This window comes from Ornithodoros turicata, chromosome 7 (assembly GCF_037126465.1).
Source record: "Ornithodoros turicata isolate Travis chromosome 7, ASM3712646v1, whole genome shotgun sequence".
NCBI classification, from domain to species: Eukaryota; Metazoa; Arthropoda; class Arachnida; order Ixodida; family Argasidae; genus Ornithodoros; species Ornithodoros turicata.
Window position 1 is genome coordinate 42,207,151 of NC_088207.1, and position 27,252 is coordinate 42,234,402.

Sequence of the window (27,252 nt, forward strand, 5' to 3'; positions counted from 1 at the left end):
CTCCACGCACTGTTCCTGTTGAAGCACTGCAAGGAACTGTCTCGCACTTGCGAGGGCCCGTAAGGAAAGAAGAGGCCGTCTTCGGCTTTGTCTACCTCCCTGATGTTATAGAACGGGCTGAACGCGCGCCGAAAATAGCGCTTCAGAAGCGAAATGAAGCTTGAAAATATGGTACGGAGTAAAGTACGAGTACCGCGTATGGAGACAAGTGTCTTAAAATGGAGGACATGCTTTACCAAGGTGCGGTCGCGTATGTTCCTCTATGGTTCTCGCTGTGATTGTTACTCTATTATTGTATTTTATTTAAAATGGCAATCAACACGGCAAGGGTAGTACTCAAGGTACGTGCACCATACTAACGATTTCCTCAGAGAATGTGAGACGTGTGCTTTCTTCCGGTTACGGGGTTAGATGTTTCTTTAGAACAGAGACATAGTAGCGGAACAGAAAGTGCATGTGGCACACTCTAGTCATACCGCTTAATTTATTGGCTCATTTGCTCCGTAATAAAGTCGCATATTTCTCGGTCTGCGACGAACGACATCAAAGAACGCATCAAGGTGCAGAGCGTAACTCCGTTAAGAATCTTCATATCAGCGCTAAATTTAATCAACGTTGGTGAAACCCGTCCTCGTTGAATTATTTATCATCTTATAACACTGTGCGAGTACGCCTAGCAGACAAGGAATAGCAGGACAGCCCATATTCTCAAGATTCGACTGAGCGACAGATGAAGGAACATAGCCAATAAATGCGGATGATAACCAAGACAGTGGAATTGAAGAATAATATTCAGATGGAAAGTGGAACGTGCCAAATGTGTGACTGGCAACTATGTAATGTGATGAGATTATGTGCTCAGCCTGATCAATTAAGACAAGCAAATCATTCAGCATCGTCGCGAAGCGACTACAGCGTACGCTCGCGACCTCAAAACATCATATATGTCTTATGTACAGTGACACACACACTACGGAGCCGTGCAGTTTCACCAAGGTACGTCAATGTTGGCCTAAGCACTGCGTGAAGCACAGCGCAGTTCGATCAATTATTCGTGCTTTCGAGTGCGTCCTACCAAGACGAAATATATACTGTATATTCACACGAGCGACATTGCCATGAAATAACCTAGTAAAAAAAAAAGGAAGAAAGAACTGCTCATGGAGTGGAACTTCTGCCACGTCTTATGTCGAGCACTCTAACGGCGGCGGCGGCGGCGGCGGCGGCGGCGGCGGGAAGCGGCGTAGTGCCAATGCCACCTAGAAGCAGAAAGCCTACTTTTTGCCTCCTCTCACTCCTTCGCACTTTGGCATATAAAGTCAGCCAATCGCATAAGACGATTTTGAAACACAGGCTTTCTGTGGCTACCCAAGGTCTGCCCATGCGGCTGATGGCGGCTAGTCTCCATAGCTTCGGGCACTGAAAGCACAGTCGTGATTGGCGGACTCTTAATTGTTGCGTCACGGCGCTCAAGTGATCAGGTGGTGTTGGTACTGCCAACGCCACCTAGATACGGAAGGCCTGCTTATTGCCTCCTCTCCCTTCTTCGCTATGTGGGGATATAAAGTCAGAATTGGTCTGCTACTGCGATTCACTGTTCTGTGAATTCGAGAACTCGCAAATAAGTGCAGCTAACTTGGAACCGGTAGACCTGGATCTGTAGACAAAAAAGTGCAACACGCTTTCCAGAAAATCAGTCTTAAGAAAGATATGGGACCGTTTTTCGCTTTATTTTAAAGTTTTTTCCATTTAGTACGCGGGGACGTTCAATCACTACTCGCACACGGCGGTAGTTCGTCTCCATGGCTACGACCGCTGAAAGCACGTTCGTGATTGGCTACCGCCATTGAAAACACAATCCTGATTGGCTGACTCTTAGTTGTTACGTCACGTCGACGAGTAAGGCAGGCTTTCTCTATCTAGGCGCACATAGCAGACGACACCATTGGCCCTGTCCTCTGCTACAGAATTTCTTGTGGCCGTGGGTGGACGAGCTCGAAAAGATACGACGTTGGACGCTCGTGCTCATGTGCCAGCAGAAAGTTGTGACGTTTTGCGCTCCTTCCGCTGGAGTATTCTGGGGAATGTCGCTCGTGTGAATAGACGCATAGGCGCATAAGAAACGTAATATTCTCCCACTTGAGCACACAATGGCCACGTGACGCACAAGTCATGTGTACGCTGCTGCAATCATCGTGAAAAAGATTAAAATAATGCATATGAGTGCTTTGACACATAGTGTAACTTTGGATGACGTCGTGCGATTCCGACCTTTAATGTTAACGTTCGTATGGGGATTACGAGATTCTACGAATATGCAATCATGCATTTGTAAATAAACACAATCTAGTATCCTGACAGCAACTCATGGTTGACTTGCGCTGAGCTATGTTGTGCATTGGTGTATCTGTCCTCCAGCAAAATTGAGCGTTAACAAGCTTTGGGTCAGATCTGTGGCACGTCATTGGAATGCCCAAAATGTGCCGGTGCACGGCGTGCCATCGTGCTCTCAAATACTACCCTGGTCGGACTGAAATGCGCCGAGTATGTTCGTGGAAGAACATGATTTTAAAAACTTAAATAAAAATAAATCAATAAAAACACGTGTGGATTCACTGCAATGTCCCTACGCTTCATCGTCCTTGGTACTCTTAAAAGCCTATTCTATCCTCGTCCAACTTCACAGTGACAGGAAATTGGCGCTCCAGTGTTCCGCTACTTGAAGTGAGTAGGTACAGTATGTAACGATAGTGCAAAAAGATGACATCATGAAACCCAGCGCAAAACCAAGCGTACCTTTGTTCAGCGAAAACGTGACAAACAGAAGGAAACCCCCGTTACATGTGGCGTCACTCTTGAATCAGGTACCCTGTGCGCAGCGTTTTAGGTGTTGCACGAAAAGCTGACGGGAGAACCCCTCGTTGCGTGGTAAAGGTATGCGAGGGAAGTCGTGTAAGAGGAGTAATGGGTTGCCCGAAGCGTTCGAAAAGGTATTGCCTTCTGCGGACGACAGTCAAAAAGTGCATCAGGTAGACGTTATGTAGCTGTTCGTAGACAACTGCCGTATTCGCTCGCGTTGTCCGGCATACCGCAAATAACCAGCGGATCACCAGCAGAATACCGTCAGCAATGCTTTCCGTGGGTGGGTGCTAGGCAAAGACCTAGCTCCGCATTCTAAATGATCCTCGGCTGGACAGCCCTCTTCAACTCCAGTGAGTGGAGGCAAGAAGTGCTCTTCCACTTGGGAAGTTACTGGGTTTGAAGAAGACAACCGGCCTTACCGCGTACTACCCGAAGAAAGCTCGGAGGATTTCCTGTGCTCGGAAAGCGTTTTTGTCAGGTCGATTTTTGAAGCACAAGACTGGTCTCAATGAGCAGCTCGACTGGTGGGGTCGAGCTGAGGATCGTTTAAGAGCACGTGACCACGGTTAGAGAATTCTGGAAATTGGACTACCGCGGTATGCCCAATACCGCTAGGGAACACGACATGTATCTATCAACGTGTGCATGTTCCAATTGTGACTGTGTGCATACAACTACGTGCATCTGAACGCGCACCGAATTATTCCTGCTTCTTATGAGGGTACACAATGCCCTGTAAGGGTTTCTCCTTCGCTCGTGGGGTGATCCGATGTTTTTCTTCGCGTTTTTCTTCTGGTGGCGATTGAAAATTGATATTTTAGGTACAATGTGAATGTTGACGATTTCGAAGCGATTTATCGCTTTTTAGGTCTCTTCGCAATTTTTCTTGTTTCCGGTGAAGTATCTCACTACGGTGAATCTAGCAAAAATGTGTGAAATGTCCTAGAGTGCTGGCAGTCGTAGTCCACAGACGTCGTCACGTTAGAACGTTAATGTATAAAAAGGTTATACGTATGCACAAGTGCTATTAGCAGCCTTCGAGAAGTTGGAATTATGAGGGGCGTGTGACTGCGCGGTATGCTACCTTTTTTTGAGGAATCTAACGGGACATTTTAGAAACCTCAGTATTGCATGTAAAAAAGTGAGCCGTAGAATATAAACGGCTGGCGATCAGGTCGAGATCCCCAGGTCATGGTCATCAACCGTAGGAGGCGCCTTAAATAGTGCCAAGTCCTACTGGTCGCGTTGCCACGTGTCTCCATGCATAGCGCGCAATGCAACTACAGTGCGAGAGTTAGCTAACCTCCGATACCGATAGACGCGCCCATTCGAAATGCCTAGCCGAGAGAACAGATATCGAAGCCTCGGCGCAAGCACTGGATGGAATGTGACACAGCGCTGCCCTTCAGGCGGTAAAGTTGTGGAAGGTTGGTCTGAGAAGGGCCGCAGTTTCCGCCACTGATACCGTCACCACACTAACATCCTCCCCCGTTGGAAGTGACGCCGCCATCTGCGGTGGCGGCGGTGCGGGCGGCAACAGTGTCACGGAATCGCCTTCTTCTTCACGAGCGAGATCATCTTCGTCCTCCTCATCTACACCCATCTCGTCGTCAGTCGGGGCCAAACTTTCCATCTCTGTGGCGATGGTGGAGGCCTCGCTGTCAGCCGCCATGGAGGATGATGCCCTCGTGGTGCTGTCTGGCTCCACGCGGATGGAAGGCGGTGGCTGGCAGAGCGTCGGGTCGCTCTGGCCCGCACTGGTGGTGTGCCGGAGCGTCACCTTCTTCCTTAGCCGAGAACCCAGGTCAGAGTTGCCCCTCTGCATGAGTCCGGGGCGATCGAAGGTCTTGGCGACAGGTGTATTGGGCTCACTGGACTGTTTGTCGACCAGGATGGATTTGGGTGGGGAGTGGGACATCGCCGGGAGGAAGGCAGGAGGCGGCGGTGGGAGTGGTGGGGAAGAGCTCACCACGGGTGGAGGGGTGCCCGTCGGTGGAGGAGCGTTCAATTGGGGAGGTGGGGATGGGGCGGTCGACGGGGCAGCTGAAGGGGCAGCCGAGGGCGGCGGGGGAGGAGGCGGTTGATGCCGAAGATTTAGGCCCGGGGGCGGTACAGCCGGTACGGCTAATAACCTGGCCCGGTCCTCCATGTACATCTCCAGCAACTGGTCCAGCTTCGACTCGATGTCCTCCACCTGCAAAGGAATTGTATACTGTAGAAAAACGGACGTAAAAACGTGGTAATTACAATGTTCTAATGTTGAAGTTCTGTATTTGAGGTGTGGATCAAGATTGCTACTGCGATGGCGTAGACAAAAAGTGAAAATGGCGTACATATTCATACTCAAGATATTCTTACGCAAAGTCAGTCACCTAACTTTTTTTTCCTTACTAGTTGATCTTTATCGGTTAAAAGGAAACGTCTTGTATATATACGTATTAAAAACTTATTATCACCACTCACCGCCCGTTCCACCTTGACAATTCTCGATGCGAGACTAATCTTAGATTCGTACACGTCCTTTGCTTTCGAACCCACTTTACCCAAGATTTGGTCTAATCTGTAAGGGAACAGACAACGTTCAGTAAGCAGAAGTCTAGAACACTGGAAAACTTGAAAATACGCACGTAAAGATGTATCAATAGAGCCCAAACTATAACTTTCAAAATTTCGGAGGCATCAATTATCTTAGACTCTATATACCCCATAAAAAGACGACCACTTTGGACACAAACGTAAGCCCACAAGGTACAGTTTCAACAACCCGAATTTGGAGAAGGTTGGTTGGTTGCTATAGAAAGTATATTTATAAAAGGCACACAGGTTCATAGATGAATAACTTGAATTCGTTCGTTCGCTATCCTCTCATTCATGTGCGCTAAAAGTTTTATAAAGACATCTTCAGGGAGAAAATAAGGCAAGGAAGAAACTGCAGGGGAAGATGAAGCATATATGGTAGCTGCATCTGCGACAACGATTGTGCTTTAGGCCTGATTGTGCCCTCGTACATACTGTTAAAAGGCTTCGTAATATGCTTATATTTTTAAGGAAATATTTTCTGCACAGCACTTCTATCGTTCGCTACCGCACTCTCAAAGAGGTCTACAGGTGCACGTGCCAATTAGACTTCCTCACTATCAATACGTACCTTGCCTGGATGTTTTTGGTTCTTCCAAGGAGATCGACATGCCCTGCTGAGTATTGTTCGATGACGTCTTTCACGTCGTACGGCTTCAGGGCCTCTTTAAATTTTCTTCGTGCTACAAAATATTTTATCTGCAAATACGAGCCAGTCGATATAAAAACCACGCTTCATATCACTGACGCCGAATGAATTACGTGTTCAGCGAGCCTTCCAAACACGTCAAGCCTGGTGTTATGGAGGAAAAGGTAATAAAAATTACCTTCCTAAGTGAACGAATAGCATTTTTATGTTGCTTCGTGAGTACTGTAAGCCGAGGCTCTTCAGGCTCTTCATCTAGATTATGTGAAAGAGATAAAAGGAATCAAAATATTAAATGCATAATAAATAAATAAATAAATAGATAGATAAATAAAGGCATGGCGCGCTATATTGCACGTTTACATATCAGCCACAAAAAAAAAAAAAAAAAAAAAAAGCACCACCATAACATAGTGACTTTCTTTTCTTTTTCAATTACATGAAATTCAATTGCACGTATGTTATGCACTATCTTCTACACATTACCTGAAAACATTCGACTTGTTGCGAGCCTGTGGTTAACGATACGATAAAACTGATGCTTCGGTAATTTCAAAAGTGCCCGAGAGATCGACATTGCGTATACACGTGCAGTGCGTGACAAGGTACAAAACAGCTCCATGCAGGTGCAGCGGCATGCAAAAACATTACAGAAACGAGCAACCGTGAGCCCTTGACTCGTATAGTTATCTCGTATAGTTCACAGCACAGTTATCCAAAACAGTGTTTCGCGCAAATGATCTTCACACCAGAACGCAATTGGACCGTCTCGTACCACCTAATGTCGTCTATATCTATATCTCAACATGCCATATGTTTTCCCGTCTGAAGCATCTTGCTCACAATGGACGACTGCTGACCTGTAGAACACAGGAATTTCTATTCGGAAATTACACGCTCGTACTATTCAGTGAGGCCAACAACGAGGTTTATGGGCACACGCGGGCAGAACGGCTCAGCGATAAATTTCATCTAATCAATGAACTTGGCTAGTCTTCGGCAAACACTGGCGAGCTACTGTTTAGTGGTGGAAAAAGGAACAAGAAGAAGAGGAACAGAGAGTCGATAGTGTGTTGGTGCCCTACTTGAAATCGCTCAGGTTCATCTGCAATGTACTGTTGCCGATAGCCGATGTAGGAAGGAATTGTCCAGGAGGAATTTACTGAGTGTGCGGGGTGCAGGTCGCATCAATTCCCCTACTTCACACGCAGTGAAGTAGATGCACATTACGACTTCCGTTCAGACTCCGACAGTCTCGGTATGACAGGTCATGCCCCAGGTTTGACAACGTCACGAAGGCGACCGAGGGACACGGACACAGAAGACGACACACACACAAATTGTCAGACACAGCAATAAAATTTATTGACTCATCTCAACCTAAATGCTAATTCCTGGGCGATCTGCACCAGTTAGCCTGCACCCTTTCCCTTGTTTCATTGACTACGCCGTCACAAAGAATAGCACTCTTTTGTTTACAAAAATCACCTTCTTCCAGGGATTTGGTTCAACATGTGGTTGTATTTTTTAAAAAGCGTTAATTCTCTCGTGTCAGTGTAGAAAAGCGTTTTTTTTTTAAACATCATATTTGTCACGGGAACAGTTTGCGACACAGTTTCCTGAAGTACCTCAACAAAGTCCATCTTAGCGTCGACCGTGCTTGCTGTTTGGGGTTTTGTCATTTCGAAAGCGTACCATACATGACAATTTCCTCCTCCTTATCGCTTCTCTTCGCCCTCTGTTGCTGTACTATTATACCCACCCATTCTTGCCGCTGCACACATGCTGCGAGTACCCACTCTCTCTCGCGTTTTCCTGGGCACTTGACCGGCGGCGCACGTATTTCGTCTTAGGGATGTGAACGAGCGGAGTGTAGTTTTGGTCCACAGACCGCTGGGTTTACAGGTCCGGAGAGCTTTTACTCCTGCGCTCAGCTCATCGCAACATCGTGGAAAACTTCACATACCCACAGCAGCAGAATAATACTTCCAACCAAGATGATTCGCACTACAGATAACACGACAGAGAAGGTTTTTCACTTACGAGGCGACTGGAAGATGTAAACTCTGCAGGACTAAAGTCGCGTCATTATGAGCGATATATATTCTATACATATTTTTCATATAGGCGGCACTGCCAGTAATGGATACTTGGTGTTTAATGGCGCAACAACACCCGAGGAGCAACGGAACAAGTTTGTTCTTCGGAGTCTGAGAACCATACAAGGTGATACAGCTTTCAAAGCTTCACAATCCGTTAGTCGCAACGTTATCAAAGTCTAGAAGAAAAAGTTAAGCTTTACGTTGGACAAAATGAAAATACGTGCCTATAGCCCCGGTGCTCAAGCCTGAGCAATCACTTAGGCCAATAGAATCACCGCGTCCTTTAAGCCTCTTAGACTTTAGCAAAATAGTTGCAGAGCCAGTACTAAACCGACTACAGTGGACCCTCTAGACTAGATGTCTGCGTCCGGAATGGCAGTGTTGCGAACTGGTTCAATGGAGTGCACTATGGACATGAGGAAAAGGTCCTAAAGGATGACAGTCTTCCTAGCTATTAAAAGAGCATACAGCACCGCCATATACTCATGCACGTAACGACTACGCTGCATCAAAACAAAGTCCAAGCCACGTACTAAAATGAATCGCAGACTATTTACGGGGCAGGGCTAAGCGCAGGTATAAGCGAGCAAGTAGCGGAACCAGCTATAGACACAGGCCCACTGGAGGCTTCCTACCGGGAGGTGTATCGAGCCAAGCGCTCTTCAAGCCCACTTGGCAGGCATCCTTCTGCATGGGGTATTCCCATCGTCATGTGTGCGAAAGATATCTCTACCTATGTTTGCTTCCAACTAGTGGCCGGCGTTGTGAGGTAGAGTGCAAGGCGCAATCGGCAGTGTGGCGCAATGAGAACTGAATAATGAAAAAAGCCGAAAAGTATATTGCCGGAGCTGCAATACCTGACCACTAGGAGGTTCACAGTGACACAAAAAGCTCAGTGTACATACAAATAGCCTTCCAGTTAATGCACTGCCCAGTATTGTATTCCAGTTATTGTATTGTGCAGTACAAGTTCAAGTCACGGTCACATTCGTTGCTTCAACACACAATGTGTCAGTCGCGTCCGCTAACATATCCCACCACTAGGCGTCAGTATCTCTGCCAGAGACGCATAACTATACAAGCAAATGGATGAGAAGCGACGCCAGCATCGCCGATAGATCCCAATCTCGATTACAGGTTTCCATCGCAACCGTTGCGTCGACCTCTTGAAGAATTCCTTCACTTGTTGCGAGCGAGTGCACCGTTCGCATACGTGTAAGGTTGGTATCACAACCCCATCCATGTGCTCAACGTGTGAAATGAGACGGGATTCTCGACACATTCTGACAGAGTGCGATGGTTTTCATACGAGCCGACAGGCGCTCTGAAGAGCACCGGGCAGAATCGACAACAGATCATTTAATGTAGTCGTGCTGGGAGACTGTAGCCTGCCGTCCATCGATAAACTGCGCAGCGGCAACTTATGATCGTATCTTATGATCGTAGGACAGGAGACTTCATTCCAAGACATGTGTGCTAGCTGTTAATGGCTGTGGAGTACCCCGTCCCACGTACAGTATAGAGCCTACAGTAGTAATCAGTACACGACGAAAAAAAAAAAGAAAGAAAGATAATTTGTAACCACGTTCTATACATCACTGACGCATACGATTTTAAGCAGCTCTCCTTGCTTTTTGGCAACACTCCCCCATTATGCTGTACTGCGGCATAGCGGGAAATCAATGCGAAATGAAATACGTTTTAAGAAAAATAATGATTGACGACGATAAACAAGAGACAACGCGCCGCGCACCGATATTTAAGCAATTCACCAGCTCCTCCTTGGTAGCTCAGTCACTAGGGTGTTGGCTTGCTGAGCTCAAGAGCGCGGGTTCAAACACGGCCGAGGATGGTATAGCAATGTGGGTGAGGTAAACAGTGCTTCCAGCACTGTGTGTCGGAGATATCCGGCGCACGTCAAAAGAACCAAAAGTGGTCGACATTATGCGCAGTTCTACCCTGAGGTTCGTACAACATGTCGCCATACTATAGGCAGACAAACCTTGCGTATAACAACACTGCCCAATTATTATTATTATTATTATTCCATGCTTGTCTCTCGATATTGGAGCAACTTAACTGCCAGTACGTACATAGCCAGTGTACTTAATGAGGCATTTTGTGAGTTTTCTCGACATGGAGGTCATTTCGAGGTCCATTTCCCGCATCTACTTAGAAAAAGTCCCAGCGCATAAGGGAGTTTCCTTTTCGCTTTTTCTATGAGTCACGCTTTTCCCTCCACTTAAAAGTGGACAAGGAAGCAGAGATGACACAAAAATTGTCTTCTTGGAAGGGGGACTAGTTGTTGGAACGCAGACGATAAATTATATTTAATATTTTATGTACATACATTTATTTACATAAATTGACATAAATTGTCCGCAAGTTGTACGTCTAACGGTGAGCGTTTATGCACGCAGCTTCTGATTGAGCATGTCGCTTCGCAGCCATCGAAAAAAAAAAAAAAAAAAGAAAAAGAAAAAAAAAAACCAGTTGTAAACGCTGACAAACTCTGAATGGCCAGAAAATAACAAGCGCCGGAAAACGCCCTCCGTATATGCCAAGAAAGAAACTCCGAAAACCCGGAGCATTATAGATATACTGTAGCCGCGCCCGTTTAAGCACGTCGGCTTCGGTTTGATCATGTAGACAGTGAAGGTCAGCTTCGAACGATTCATTCACGAGTCCGCTCGGAGGCGGCGAGAGCAAGCTTTTAGACGCACGAGGCCCGTCGACGATTTCCTCCGCGGATTATTTACTTGCGTCTAACAGACAAGGTACGCCTTAGGCCCGTTGCTTGCAGCGAGGAAGCGATTGCAACTTACAGAACTATAGCAAGATACGGGTAGTAATGTGCCATAGTCGGAAGCGTGGGATGCAGGAAAGCGTTCCGCATACCCGGCTGCGTCAGCAAGTAGGGAGTCGTCGTGGATGTGATGTGCAGGTCGTGAAGGGCATTTAGGAGTGCAACGGGAGAGCCTGAAGGAAGGAGAAAGAAGGCCGAGCTCGTGGGTGAATATAATTCAGTATCACCTTTCGGGGATGAAACTGCAAGGGGGGATAATCAAGCATCCGTGAGAGAGAAAGTGAAATATTCTTTGGCATCTACGCTTCATTCCAGTGTCGACAAAACAAAGAAATGGTGACCGAATCAAAGAGATCGAGAGCCGAGAGAAGCTCGTGTTTGTAAGAAACGGCACAGCGTCGGCACGTTGCTTACCAATATAAACATCTGGTTTCCTGAGCCTATGAAAAAAGCCTCCACAAAGTGTAGTCCTGTTGGACCCTGTTCTTGGAAGAAGAGTACAGCTTTCAGAACATCCTCATGCGCATACATACGAAACGTTTTATTTGTTACATGTGATTGTGGAGGGTTCTAGTTCAGTCACTGTACGGTTTGCATATAAATATCGAAGCACACCTATCTGTATTCGTAGTTGTCTCCGACAGATCGTACGCAGTCGAGTGCACAGTGTGTGCCGTACTTTACGCTTAACAGCGGATGTTTGTCACCGTAGGACATTCTCATCAGGACATTTAGTTTTTTTTTTTTTAAGTTCCTGTCAGCTCTATACTTATTTTGTTGCAACATCGAGAGTTCATTGTTCAATTTGGTATCTTCGAAGCGGACGTACGAAAGTGTCACTGTTGGAGTGTCAGTGCCCTGTGGATAACATGAATTGTTCGCTGTATCAGTTAGATGTGCAAACTGTTATTGGTGGTATAACCGCTTACCACAATCTTCTATTCGATACCATGTAAACTATGGGGCAAGCGAAAGCGTGCACTGCATCGTATTGCCTACGGGAAACTAAAACGTAAAACTCATAGTGGAACAGGCATCAGTGGCATAGAACTCTGGAGCGGGCCTTTCGAATGCATCAGGGAATACAAGATGCTGCCGTGAAAACAAAAATAGATTGCGAGAAGTATCTAAGGTGTTAGTCCCAGACTTGCATGGTGGTAGTTACTCAGGGTGCTGCTACTCAAGGTGTCACGTGTAATGAAATATACAGTACACAGAAAAAAAGAAGAAGAAAGAGGATGTGCGCAAGTATCATTCATATGCATGTCAAGGTAGCAGTTTGAATGGATGAGATGTGGGCAAAACGCGACATGGTTGTGCAAAAGAAAAGTGTGGTACGTAGTTTTCCTATCTCCCTATTATTGCTGCTGCATTTGTTGTCCCTTCTCGCTGGTACACATGCGGGTAGAAGTAAACGGATAATGTACCGGACATGAAGCATTGAATGTAAAAGCACTTTCTAAGAAACGTGGAGGATGACTATTCCTGACGAAAAAAATATAAAAAAAATCTCAGATCCTGTACCAGCAAAGGTCACCTTACCACAAACATCCACAAAAGAGGGGAAGAAAAATCGGTGCTCTGGTAACGTGGTTTACAATTCAACGTCCCTTTCACCCTTGGCAGCAATACAAAATGCGATACAAGACGTTACCCCATAGCTTTCAACGGCTGGACAGCTGGCTCCACTTTGTATTGCACTAGAAACGCTTTTGGTCTGTCGGCATGATATCTATACGACATCGCTCCTTGTAAGCAACAAAGACGTATGTACACCACGCGCTTGTCTCCGAGTTTCTGTGACAGACAGAAGCGGCAGCTATGAGGCGCCTGTTTGCCATTCAGCAAGACCGAGACAACGGCCCTTTTCCACATACGCGTCGTATTCTATGGGCTCTCCAGCGGATCCCCTTCGGCACGCGCCAAAACAAACCCAAGTGGGCAGCATAAAGGACCAAAACCGGTTTTGGAGTGGGAAGGACGAGCTCGAGCGGTGTCCTCACTGGTCCCCAATCCGGAAGACTCCATCCAAAGCCGGAGAGCCCCATTGAACACGGAGATAATCTTTTCCGGCGCACCCAAGGTTGCCGGAGCCGCAGCGCATTCGCATAAGCAGTTGCGAAAGAGATCCAATGGGCGTCAGCCGAGTTTTAGCGCATTTCGAAATGTAACCCCGTCACAGAAAAAAAGACATACGAAAGTATATTTTTGGAGAACCGGAACTATGTTTTTACTTCCGCCAGAAAGGGTTGGCCTTATTCTACCTACCTTCCAACGCGCCGCACAAGGCGACAGAGCCACTGAAAGCATTAGTCAAATACGAAAAAGAAAAGAAAAAGAAAAGACGACGATACGGGGTTTCAAAACACAGTCTACGACGTCTAAACTACTGAACACTTGACTACACGGCCGAGATACAGGTAACCGAAGCAACATGCAGGGTTGCATTCCAAGGACGTCTAGGGAATGTACAGCTCGAAGCAGAGTTGACTAGAACGCCGCTTCGACCAGCGGAGCAAGGGGGGAGCCACCCTGGCGGCGTCAAGTAGAAATAAAGGGCGAGGAGGTTCTGACATTTCCATTCTAGTCGGAGGGGTGTTCGCTGTGGCGTGTCGAAGATTGCGCAATCAGGCTGGCGTTATCAACGCTGCGTTCGTTTGTTTTGGGCGACCGTGTCAGAGGGATTGCGAAGAATCGATGATATCCCGATGGCGCGGGCCAGGTTAGCACGTGCGAACCAGTCGTCTCTCACCTCTCCTAAACTTCCAAAATTAAAATTAAGGTGAAGTGACCCAGATGAGGAAAAATATCAGTAAAAAAATTGATGTGGGGCAAAAAAAATAAAAAAAAATCAAAATGCGATTTGCGAAAGGTGGGAGAGGCAAATTTGGGGAACACGCAGTCGAGGTAGGGATGAACCTCTGCTGACGAAAATTGAAGTGAGGACAAAGGTCATGATGAATTTGTCTAGCTCTGATCATCATTCACTACACCATAATAGAAAACCTTCACAGTGACTCCCTGCACTTACGATGGTTTCGCGATCGTTAATTATTTCAAGCCTCTTCGCATCCTCTATTCTGAGCGCAGTAAATTTTCCGAAAGGGAGAAGGTGTTATTCATTTCATTCGATCACACAATGAGAGTTTCGGATGACGCGTGCCCATGTGCCAACCCGTTTCCATGCGCGTGCCATGACATCGATTCTCTGCATTATCTGAGACACAATCGCCCAAAACACAAACAGGCGCAGCGTTGATAACGCTAGCTTGATTGGGCACTGTTCCGCACACCACAGCGAACACCCCTCCGACAGGAATGGAAATGTCGAAACGCCCTCTCCCTTTATTTCTGCTAAAGGTCGTCAGGGTGGCTCCCCTCTTTCTCTGCCGGTCGAAGCAGCGTTCCAGTTCACTGTGCTTCGAGCTGTACGTGCATAGTCGAGGTTACACACAGGAAAAGTGATGTATCATAACACGATGCATTCTGAAGTGCCAATCAGAGTCATGGGAGCGGGCAGTGTGACAACTACTAACTGATAAATACTAACTGCTAACTGATTGCATGATAACTCATTGCAGAGACTCAAACTGGACTTTAAAAAGCACAGGCAAGGTACCTATCGCTTTCCCATAAATGCATCCGTCTAGTTGAAACGGTGGAAACGGCAGCCTTATCAATATGACGAGTTTTGAAGGACATCGCAAAAGATCGGGTGAATACAAGCGGGATGTGATGTCAGATGTGACGTGGGACTTCGGATATGACGTCAGATAGTTTGCATGCTTTCGTATTCACCTGGAGGTATCATGTCACAGTTTAAAAATTATGCACAGCTAAATATATTGCGGTAAGAAACAACTTAAATTAGGTCAGTTTACCTGTTGTCGGCGCGAAGCGTTTCAAACTTTTGGCGTGAAATCGCTCTGCAAATATCCCCTATTGGCTCTGTCGCCTACCAAAAATGTAGGTTGCAAGGGGAGGCTGGTAGCTGTGAGCTACCCATCAGTGAGGGCGTTCTTGGCACTTCGCCGTTGCCACGTGTTCCAGCATACTACCCTGTTCCCCGTGTCTATTCATCGTTGGCGACGCTGCCGGCAGGGGATGCTCGTGGAGCGGAACGAGATCACGGACAAGTGTGTCGCAACCAGTACATACCGTGTTTGACGTCTGTCCAGATTGGTTCGCAATGCGTTGCCATTCGATAAATCCCATAAAATTTGGAGACACCTTGATCAAGTTACGTTACTTTGTTTTGCGTTACGAGAGTAGCACGAACACTTCGAGCAGGTGGCGCACTATCCCTTAAGCAATTTAAAGGAGAACGCAAAATCTACCGGCATAAAACTTGACGCGTTTTACTCGTTCCTATCCAAGAGAAACAAATGCTGCTTCTACATGACTCTGAGGCGTGAAGAAGGGGGAAGCCATGCATGCAAGGGAAAAAAAAAGGCAGAAAGGAGGAGGTGTTCCCGCAATACGACATGGTAGGATATTTTCTCGTCGCCGTTCGGTAGCCCGGCCTGGTTTCGTGTAAAAATATTCGTAAACGTGATTTAACCTTGGGTATGCAGTTTGTGTTCTACGTGTATTGTAGAACGTGTGATGTTGTGCAATCCGTGCTCTCTTGCACGCAGTGAAGGCTGCATGCCAGAAAGGAAGAAGAAGAAGAAGAAAAAGGAAACGTGTGGTGAGAATGACGAGACAAAGTTGTGTATCTCAGTCTCGATCATCACAAGTAACCCAGGGTGTGCACCAAAATATCTATTCTAGACAAACGATAGAAAGGTAAAGAAAGAAAGAAGAAAAAAAGATGACGAACCTAACTAAGCGAGAGTAAAAATCGAATGTAAAGAAATGACCGGTGACGTGCGTTTGTGCCTTAACTTGGAAATGATAAATACGAAAAAAAAAAAAAACACTAGGACACAGTGTCAATTTTGCATCGTGGATGCGTTGAAGGCGACAACATGGTCTCATGGAAGCGCAATACGATAATAAGCAAAATATGCTCACTTATAGTGGACATACTAACACATGGCCCAGTCATTGTCCTCAACAATAAGGGGCGCTACGGTGCCCGTAAAACAGAAAAAAGAAAAGAAGAAGAATATAATAATGGAGGGTAAACACATCATGATGGAATTAATAGCTGACGTAAGCAAGACCGTTACTGTAGTCGTGTACAACTTAAGAAGGAAAAGAAATCTAGTCCGTCAACTACATACGCCGTTGGAGATAAGGAGACGCAATAGCGCGTTAGGAGAAATACTGCAAGCCATCATGCGCCATCAGTAGGGGAGCGCACTTTCTGCTGCAGCGTACTGTGATGCGGCCAGTCTTAACAGCCAATACGGAAGCAGAGTCAGTATGATGGGTTGCATTATGGGCGGCCACATTATATTACATGGAGGGCGTGACCTCTCTGCGTCCAGCCCGTCCAGTCATCCTATCTTTGGCAGAGTAATATTTTTAGAGCAGACGAACTAGATTGCTTTGCCTGCTTAAGTTGAACACGACTATAATGTCTCGCTTCCACAAAAAGGAAAAAAAAAAAAAAAGAAAAAAAAAGAAAAAGAAAGAAAAATAAGGAATCCCCTATGCATAAAGAAATAGAAGGAAAGATGGAAATCAATATCATTAACAGCGCAACAGCTAGGCAGGATATCAAGGCATGAGGATCCGAGAATTTCCCTTGCATTTTAAATATATGTGAGGTTTTAGCTATAACCATGAGACTCATACCCAACATCCATTCCGTACCTCGAAAAAGCAAAATTACACAGTGAAATAAAGCAAAAACTGCCGCGTTGGTACTTTTTGTTTTGACTTTCACATTGTTCGTGCGCAGTTTTTCCTTCGTAATGTAGATATACCACATTTCACGTTTACCATATACGTATAGATATGTGCGTGTGCATGTCAGGCAAAAGATACCTTGAGGATACGAGTTGTGTAATTATAATACATTGTGTGTATGGAGTCTGTACGTTACATAGAACAAATGACGATGACAGGCGTAACATTTCCAGCATGTTTACATTCTTGTTGCAACAGTTTGTCTCTGCAAATCCCTGTCTGAAAAAAAAAAAAAAAAAGACCCCCCCCCCCCCCCCTGAAACAACATAAAAAAACATTGCAGTGCTCTCCGATCCCGGCAGCATTGCTGTGCAAAACATTGTAATCGTCATTTGCTTGCTTCTGCTACTTGTGCATGTTTATTTACGACCGAAATACGTGAACATGGTGAGAATGATTGCTCGTTAAAGTGTGTTTGTGTCCAACCTGTGTCAGGAGCCGACCTAAAGCCAGGCGACAGGGCTAGGAACGGTGGGTTGGTGAATTCTTTCTGCAGTAACACGCAGAGGCCGAAAGGAGTTGTCCCATCTTCTGCGCAGCATTCTGCTTGAGGGGGGGAGGCCATGGATAAGGACAAGGACCCAACAACATGCACAATACCACACACATTGGAAATTATATATGCTACACACAACGTTCCTCTTCAAATGTGCAACAAGGGCCATGTACAGGACATGTTTGGCAAATTACAGATACAAGGGCGAAACGTACATTGGCAAAAACCTGAGACAATGGGGGGTTTGTGTCTTCGGGCTGCTTTCAGGACCAGTTCATGTTGCGGAGCGCAAGTACAAAGACGTTGACGGCTGCATCAAACCACGATCAAACTTTTGTGATTTTTATTGTAAGTCTGTTTTTGACCAAAATAATGGTGGGTTTACTCAAGCGACAGAGCATAGCCAAGTACAGCTCGCGCTCAAAAGTGTTCATAACTGTGGGGGGCAAAAATGCTTCAGTTTGGTATTCCAGCGTGCGACTTTCTCCCACAGAACATACCGGGTACCCATGTGCCATGTTGTTATACCCAGTATTGTAAGTGTGTTGTTGCACCTTGTACCGGAATATTCATTTGTAGTGTTAGTTCCATGGGAAATGAATAACTGCCATACTGAAGGAAAATCTCTGGACCGCAAAGCACAGCCAGAAAGCATTACAGACAGCTGATTGCAAAACAGCGGGTAAGCACATCACAACGAACCGCAGCTAAGCAAGGGCAGAGCACTATGTACACCAACCGCAGTAGCTCATGCATTGTTCTGTTTGTACATGAACGTTGTTTGGTATAGCTACAAGTAATGTCAAGAGTGAAGGAAAAGGCACTACCATATCTGTTCAAATAACAACGATGGAAGAGACACGCATTGGGAAAGCACCGTGTCGGGTCAAAATGTCAAGGAAGCGAAAGGGGAAGATACTTACCGTCCGAGTTTCGCTTCGAGGCATCTGATATATCCCGCGTAACGCTATCCTCGCTAAAGCTGGCAGGTAGCCTTCCCGAGTGCATGTTATCGGCGCTTGCGTTGGAGTCGCAGTGGTAGCGACTCCTCGACATTGGGGAATGCATATGCGAGGGCGTAGCGGGCTGCCGGTGCCGGCGTATCGTCGACAGCCTGCTCACGAAAGACGTGTTGTGCTTGAACCTGCGTGCGAGAATGAACCTCAATTCAGTTTCGTTTCACTTTTGACGAAGTGTAATGATAACTCTGCCAATGACGTACAATTCACTGTACACGACCGTTCACGTTGATATCGGTGCTCTCCTCCGAGACAACATAAAAGCTACAGTAACAGAGGTACATCTCCGCCAGCGGATAATGTAGTCCGCACACTGAAAGCGCGGCATACGCGAAAATGATGGGCGCAAGGCAGACGAGGAAGCCGATTGACACGTTTTGCTGACGCGAATACTTTACGCGTTTGCTTCAAAAACATGTAAATGTGCTCGAAGTCCGTCATCTCCGACGGGTGTTTTCGCGACATGATCAGTGTGCAAGCAACAGTTTGAAGCGTGCGGGCGCACTACGTTCCGTCTCGGAGACGTCATGCACCCGCCTAAGCCAATAAATTAGAGTTTGTTGACCCATAGGAGTCCCAGGACTTGTAGGACGGCTTGATAAAATACAATAAATGCAGAACTCCATACTTAAAAAACAGCCCGATTTTGGACAAAAAAGAACGAACGACACAGAAGGACTCACAGGACACCATAGGACGAAGCACAGCTCCCCGGCCAAATATCACGCAGCACCGTTACGCACTGGTTTTCACTCTTTCAGCTGGACTCATACTGGGACTTCTGGTCATGAGTGCTTCATGTCGTACCATGCGACAAGGACGTAAGATTTACCTTACCATTTCATACCTCATACTAACCCGTGTGCCCTCAGGTTGTGAACGGCACACTAATAAGCGGCAACCTTTAGTCACTCGTCACTTTGTAGCATTTGTTGGTATACGACACAGGTGGCATATGCAAAATCTTTGAAATCCATCGGGCTTTAGACATGTACCGTTTCAAAAGCTTCCTACAGACAGCACCATTCAGGGACAATCAACGGCCCCGTGTCTTCGCCAACCATAGGCTGCACTGCGAAAGCAGCTGTGGCTCCGCACCTCCAAAGTTTGTTCCATAATCCCTGCTAAATCCTCTTAGGCTGTGAAAAGCTTACCGTTCAACATCCACACCGGTGCGTCGCAACCGCGATTCACAAGTGAACACTCAGACAAATGGGGTACTATTGGTTTATATTTGGTAGCTAGCAACGAGTACGATCAATGGAAGGACGCCGGTGAAGTGGACTGTTCCGGGATGGTTAGCAGCACGCGATCCAGGTGGCACGACGGATCATGGAAGTTGGTGTTGTTGCCATTGTCTACGCAACCAAAGGCTCTAGAGAACCCGCACGCTTGGGCCACCGCCATATTGCAAACAGACACGTTCAACACACCTTCAGAGCTCGTACAATGCACCAGACAACTGCTGATGAAAAACAGTTGCTCAGGTGTCAAGGAAGGCATGTAATTGAATGCACGGATTGGTTCGGCAGCTTTGTCGACTGTCGTCAGGAGCGCGTCCCTGCTCAAGCTCACGGCGAGCATAACCATAAACAATTCGAACTGTTCAGCTTTGCTCAGCTCTGACACGATCGATCGCTGTTGGAACAATTTGTACATACCATTGAACTCTAAAAGATGAGGTGACGAGGCAACCGGTTTTTCGACGAAGCGTTCGTTCATAGCGTAGGTGAAGTAGAGCATGTACAGGATGTACAGCGTAAAATGTACCCCCAAGGTTCCCATTTTCACTTCGCTTTTTTGATTGGCGAAAACCAGAGGGCTCTGCTGAATGACACTTGGCGTTCTTATCTCGCGGTTCACCAGAAGCCTGTAGGTGTCCGTTGACACCATGGAAGGTATGTGGGTGACATCGCTGTCGGGTTCATTAATGTCTTCTTTGAAGTAATGGACCGTTGAACTGGTCGCTTTCAGGAACGTAGTCATAAAATCCCCTTGTAGGTCCGGAACATAGGAATAGACACGAGTGAGAAGATCCCAAGACGCTGTAGCATTGAAAGTGCTGAGCGAGAGGTCGGATAGGAGAGGGAGGGACGCGTTTGCAATGTCACTGTCCAACTTGAACATGAGCTTGTAAATGTAAGTTTTAACCTCATCGAGAACTTCCTGGACCGTATGCTTCGTCTCATTTTGTCTGTGTTCGTCCTCAATTTTCCAGACGACAAGAGGCATCACGTCGTGTATCATCTGGTAACAACGACTTCTGATAAAAATTTCAACTTGGTCCCTGTGGCCCATGTCTTCCATCATGGAACGTGTAAGATAGTAAGACGCGAATGGAGATATGTACCAGACGACGTACGCTCCCAGGTACAGCTTCACACGCTTGAGGTTTTCATTCGTCCCGCGAAAAAACGTGCGTACCTTAATAAACAGGTCATGAGTGAAGTTGATAACTTCATCGACGGGCCACAACTGCGAACTGTCCGGGAGATGACGGTTGATGGCTACTCTGAGCTGGAAGTCGCTCAAGTTCTGAAATTTCGGGAAATAGAGTCTTATAGGAGATCTAAGTATACCGACGACCTTTCTGTGAGTCCAGAGGACGTCTTGAATCATGCGGTTGTAAGATTGACCGGAACTTCCGACCACTTCCGCGCAACGGCGCAGGTACGTTTGCTCTGCTCTCTTTTGCTTCAGCGTGGCGATGTGGTTGATCCACATGAAGAATAGGTTATCCACAGCAATGTAAATGGTGTTCCGCTGATGGTCAATGGGATGCCTCCCGATCTTGAAAGAGAACAACAGTGGTATTGAGAAATCCAGCGATGCTGCCACCACAGTGTCGAGAACTTCAAGTGATGTAGCGTGCGACTTGTACGGCCAAGTCAGCCTTAGGTCTTTCATCAGGGCACGGATTGCGTCCACTCCTGTGCTTTCTTCCTGGTTTCCACACTTCAACATCAAGGTGGCTGACTTGTGCAGAGCGGTCTGCTCTGTCCTCTTCAGTTCTGCCTTAAACAGGTATCTCGATACCTCACGTACGTTCAGGTAAGAATACTTGGCGTATAACGTCGGGTAGAGCTTTTCGTTCCAGTTCCTGCATACGTAGTCCTGGAAGTTTCTGCAGGGGTCTTCGGTTTGACGGAGGGACTTCGAGAGGTCGTCTTCGAAATTACTGCAGCGAAATCCGGTGCATATGTTCTTGCTGTTACGGATAGAGAGTGGCACGGCGAAGAACAGCACTGTCGCTACGGCGGACAAGGGCAAGACGAAGGCAATGTAGCGGACAAGGCTCTCAAGGGGAAGCTTCAAATGGTTCGCGACGCTTCCAGAAGGTGTCATGGTGATTGGAAGAGAGCTGGCACCTACGGGAGCGGTTTGCAGAGACATGTTTGATATAGATTGGCGGAACTGTTGGTGCTATCGGTAAGCAGGAGCTGTGGTGAGCCAGAGCCGTTCAATGGCTTGCGAACGCCTTCTACTTCTTCGAGCAGCACGAGGCATAGATCGCTCGTTCTCTCTCTCGGTATCTTCTCCTTCTTTTCTTTTTTTTTCTTGCTTTTAGCGGCATAAGGTGCCCCGAAAGTTATGTAGGACAGTCATGTTTACTTGTCTAGTTAACTTTTTGTTACCTACAATAAAATCGTATTGCGTGTTAAAAAACATGATGGAGCTATGATTACGGGGAAGTACATGTGGCGCCAGTGAAACGATCGCGATGCTTAGGTAAATCCAGCTATATACAGGGTGTCTTTTTTTTTTTTTTTTCGATACACATTTTTCATTAAAAATAAACTATAAGGGCTATAGACATGCTGTTTCCACTTCTTCACGTTCCTTCACGTGTGTTCCTTCGCGAATTTTTTGCGGACGATCTACCGAACGGATTTTTGTTCTGAAAACAGCACCGATATGAGGTCACCGAAAGGAACAGGTGTTCTCATTGGGACAACTTCGTAGCTTTTATAATTAAAAGTTATTTTAAAAGCTATTTTTAGGTAATTAGTAATTTGATGTGTCGAGCAACATATTGCCAAGAACGTCCGCCGGCCCAGAGATGATAGAAGTGAAAACAGCATGTCTATAGCCCTTATAGTTGTTTAATGCAAAGTCGGTATCGAAAAAGAAAAAACGATACCCTGTAGTAATCATGAAGATGTTACGTTACTATGCGTAACTACGTTACTATAAAAGAGATAGTAACTTTAGAAATCTCTCGCACGTATTTCAACGAAGCTTCTTTCGTAACCTGTTGCGCGACGCCCAGGATATGTCCCTTCAAGCGAAGAGAAGGAAAAAGTCCAAAGAACAAGTCAATTGATGGTAGTCAGTCTAACCGACCGCTAACGAGACCGCTGACTCTCTCGCGAAAATGTCCCTTTCTGGTGCGGTTGTTGGCCTTTCGCTTCCCCTTGCACACGTCTGTACCGCCAGGTAGAAACGGTTTTTACGGCTATCCATTGGTCCCATCTTGCGTCCTGCGTACCTGTCCTTCTCGCGGCAGGCGGCTTCCTGCTTTATTTCGGCAGTCAGAAGTCTCGTTGACGCGCTCCCGCTGCCTCGCCCTGCCTCTCAACTTTTACCTGCACCGAGCCGGCCGCTCTTCCTTCCCTGCGTCTGCGTACCCCCACTGTGGCCAGGACGAGACGGTCGAACACTTCCTAATTCACTGTAGCTCAATTACGCGAGTCTTCGAGAAGCCTGTGTATCAGTCTCCCAGTACTTAAGTAGACCTCATTCACCACCTCTATCACATCCACCGTCACATTCTCCGTCCAGTTTGTCATAGTCTCGATAGTAAATTCCATAGCCCTGTCCAATCTCCCTGGTGTCTAATGACCATTCTTCATGGGAAGAAGAAGAAGAAGAAGAAGCAGCAGCAGCAGAAGAAGAAGGAGGAGGTATCGTGAAACGGAGTATCATGGTAAGCCATGATAAGCCACTTAAGCCACACTAAGAAATTTCGCCATGTCTACGACCATACGCTTACGTCTACGTTACGTGTACTATCAGTTTATCAAACTCGTGCACCTGCTGTGATCTCCGTTGTTTTATTGCGGTGATCTGGGATATCACTTGATGTCCTGTGTTCTCCGAAGCAGACGCGCCCACATAGTTTCAGCTTGACGGTTGACCTGTTATGGAGAACATTTGTCTTGCCGTGGAGGAGCTGCGAAAAGGCGGACGACGTTTGGCCGGCTACGATACCATCTGGTCCGCAGTTATGGTTGAACTGTCGCGCTTTTTGAGGAGGAGAAGGAAAGTGCAAATTGCGATTTCTTTCACTCATAAGTCACTGACGCCGCAACAGATGAATCCCAACCTTTCTGTATTAGTGTAAAGGTAACAGCATCTTTTATTAAGCGACGAGAAATTCTTTCACTTCAGTGCCCCTTTAATCAACGACTGCTTACTTGCTCTTATCGTAAAGCCAAGGAAGAAGTCCGATCGAAGGAAAAATAAAACGAAGGGGGAATGTGGAAAAGATGAAAGTTTTCCGAAACATCCCGCAAAACTCACAAAGAGCGCTAGAAGTGGGTAGCGAACATGGAAGACCATCAAATAGACGACTTCAGAAAATTCCAGAGTGCTTAGCGCCGCTTTGAACTGTGGGAGCTTACTAATACCAAAGAAACGATTCGATTTCTTCCCTACCGGTCCATTGTCCACGACGTGTCAAGGTCAGCGAAAGCGAAACGTGAAGGATTATTCTGCATTCCCTTACTCAGCAAGCGCCCAGAATGCAATGCGTGCGCAAAGAGCACTGGGATTTTTTGAAGTCGTCTATTGCAAAGCAGTACAATCGGGTTTTGTCGCTCTTGTTAAGTCTGATCCCGTGATAATTTTAATATTGCATCTGAGTCTCTTGCGTAAGAGCTAGGCTTGCGGCCCGCAATCTGGCCCCACAGGTGAGAGGTTATATCACGTTGTGTCAAATAGTTACTGCGCCATCTGGTACTGTGCTGTAGCAAGCAACGTTTTCGCCAAATTCAACTGTCGCAATTAATGTGTCGTTCTTGCAAGTGGGGCAACCCAGCAGTCCAGTGCGCTGCCAATAACAATAGAACAGGTTAGGATACAGTTCAACACGTGCGTGCTAGCGCAAGTTTTTTGCTCACAGCCAATAGTACATTGCCTGGATGGCAACATTTTACAAACGCTGCAGCAATCAAGTTAACTGTGTGCGGCACAACATAAGGCGTATCGTTATACACCCACTGTGCGAAATACCATCAAATAGGAAGGATGCCACGATGCTTGTGAGAGCGTGTGCATAGGCAATTTTCAACAGGCTTGGTCACACAACACATGACCTACTAGAATATAGCACACCATGTCATATTGCATCCCTGCCCAGCGACGCAATTTTGAGGTTAGCGGCGAGGCATTTGGTTATCGTCCTATTTCCTATTAACTACTTCTTCTTTGGACTCGAGCTTACAGTAGCTTGCAATATAGTTTCTGTAGCACCCATGGGAATATTGTCTTCCAAAGGCCATGAATAATCCTCAACAACATCACCATCATCGTCGTCGTCAATATCACAATCATACGAGCCATGACAGCTGCTTTCCGTGGTCGGCCACGCTTTGACGGGTAACGTCACGACTATCACGGAGGGGGAGGGGGGGCGGGTCGTTATACGTCATACACTACGGCAAACAATTCCACCACCACTACTACTACAATCGTATGTCCACGTGGCGAAGGAGTGAGAGGAGGCATTAAGGAGGCTTTCTGTGTCTGTTAGGCGCTGAAGGGACGGTCGCATCCGGGAGCCCATCTACGAAACCGATACCACTCTGTTCGGCATCGACCGACAATCTACCCAGCCGAATTTTTCGTCCGAAAAGTGCTTAGATATTAAATCAACGAATTTTAAAGATCAGCGCTGCCTCCGCGGCCGCAGAAGCTCCGGCGGCGTGGCGTCACTCCCTAAGCGGAGGAGGGAAAGCGTGGTTCTCAGAGAAGGAAAGGCAGGCGCCGTCGTCCGGACGCCCCGTAACTCTGTGAGACGCATTCCTTTTCTGAAGTGGCATTCTCGTTGGTTGTTAGGGAGTGACATTTTCTCGTTTTCCCGGAGAGGCAATTCCGGCATACTCTCTACATCCGGCGTCCGCTCTCGTCATGTGTTCCGTCGAACAACAGTCGAACTACGCCACAACAACGCGTGAGGTTTTTGGGTACCGCGGCCAGTGGTCCACCAGGACTAAAATGACACTATAGTTTCGAAACCGACTGGAACGGATGTTACCATTCCTTTAACTTTTCCAGTAGGCTAACGTTGGCCAGAGCGTAGCGGACCATGCGCACGGCGTCCCCGTAGGTGTTGTCCACTATGACATGGTGCGTGTACTCTAGTAGGGGCTGTTGTCACACCATAAAAGAGACGACGACAAAGAGGCTCATGCGCATGTTGAAAGAAGTAGAAAGTAACGAGAGAGAGAGAGAAAGAGAGAGAAAGACAGAAAAGAGGTACTCACAGGATCCCGCCTCCTGTAGCGGGCAGGTCTAGCCGATCTTTTCGCTTTGTGCTCGTGAAGGAACCAGAGGCATAGCTAGAAAGACAGTGCGAGAGACAGGACTGGTGCAGCTGCATTCGCATTGACCACACCACGAACACACACACACACGCACACAATGACATATGCCAAACACTATGCAGGTGATGACGTTGCACAGCGTGATGACACAACAGAAAGGAGGAAGTTTCCTACGTCGAAGAAACGCAAAAAGAAAGAAAAAAAACAAACAAACAAAGAACACGTAGCGGCGGTGACCCTAACAAAAAACACCTGCCTCAAATTTTGAACAAAACCGAAGGTGACATAACGCCATGTAGAGTTTGAGGTTCCAGTTTGTTGGTGGTAGAAACTCCACGAGGAGCGGCAAAATAAGCTGAGCTACACCTTTCTTGAGACGACCGGAAACAGGTCGCGCAAGGCAATATACGGATATGTGCTACCCAATCTGCATTACAACAGTTCTTTTTTCTTTTTTTTTTAACGGAGGCATCGAAGAAAGCTTGACCTGAAAACAGAGATAATTCATAGCTAGCTTGGAATCCGAGTATTTGATGTCATGGTGAACTTTTGGTCATCTGTGATTTTTTTTTTACTCATTGCAGCCCACTGTGTTTCGTTAGTGATTGGCGTCACGACAGAAACGTCAGTGCTCCAAGTAACTATCGTTGTCACTTCGATAAACATGATTGATTAGATTGGAACGAATGACTGATTGATTGATTTGTAGGAAAAGTAACTTAAATACATAACATCTCGTACAATTCGACCGGGAAATGACAAACGCTTCTCCCTTTGCAGTACCGCCGCGTCGCATTTACCCTTGGAGTGCAACAAACTACCTTTGCATGTTAGCACTGGATGTTAATAGCACGGATAATATTGACGCTAACCAATATTAAGAGGGTTACCTAGTTAGTAGCTGGTACATGAAATTCCGTGGTGCAGCACTTACAAAACGTGACCACGAAAGCTGCATGCAAAATATTGAGTCTTTCAACAGTAGTGTGGCTCGCACAAGTGCCCAGAGTGTAGGGGTTATTGCAGAGATAGTAACGACAGGTGGTACATACGCAATACATCACGAGGTGAACATTGCATATCATGCTCGCACCGTGTATGCCGTGGTACGTGTGTCCGTACCTGATGTACATGCACCACGCTTTCAAGGGACAAGCACAAGGCTGAGTGTGATTTACGTTTGTGAGGTGTTATGTAACCATGACACAATGACTGTCGCTGAAGAGTTCCTCGGCTGGAAAATGACCATGATGCTGTTAGAAGTTACAGTTAAGATATCTCTCGAATGATCCTGTTGTAAGAAGGATGCGTTATCCGCTTGTTGTCGGATACGATTTG

General features: G+C 46.6%; 1 protein-coding gene across 3 annotated transcripts in view; it reads right to left on the minus strand.

Moving 5' to 3' along the window:
- Positions 1-2,774: 2,774 nt before the first annotated feature.
- LOC135401141 (potassium voltage-gated channel subfamily KQT member 4-like) overlaps positions 2,775-27,252 on the minus strand; it is a 430,735-nt gene continuing 406,257 nt past the window's right edge. The window contains exons 8-14 of one of the 3 annotated variants that reach the window (XM_064633346.1): positions 25,855-25,929; positions 18,272-18,492; positions 17,279-17,395; positions 6,267-6,340; positions 6,011-6,138; positions 5,326-5,422; positions 2,775-5,056 (exon numbers count right to left, since the gene is read on the minus strand). In XM_064633346.1, coding sequence (XP_064489416.1) covers positions 4,268-5,056; positions 5,326-5,422; positions 6,011-6,138; positions 6,267-6,340; positions 17,279-17,395; positions 18,272-18,492; positions 25,855-25,929 — 1,501 coding nt within the window. In that variant the 3' untranslated portion in view covers positions 2,775-4,267. The remainder of the gene's footprint in view (positions 5,057-5,325; positions 5,423-6,010; positions 6,139-6,266; positions 6,341-17,278; positions 17,396-18,271; positions 18,493-25,854; positions 25,930-27,252) is intronic. The other 2 variants (XM_064633347.1, XM_064633348.1) reach the window with 2 other exon arrangements.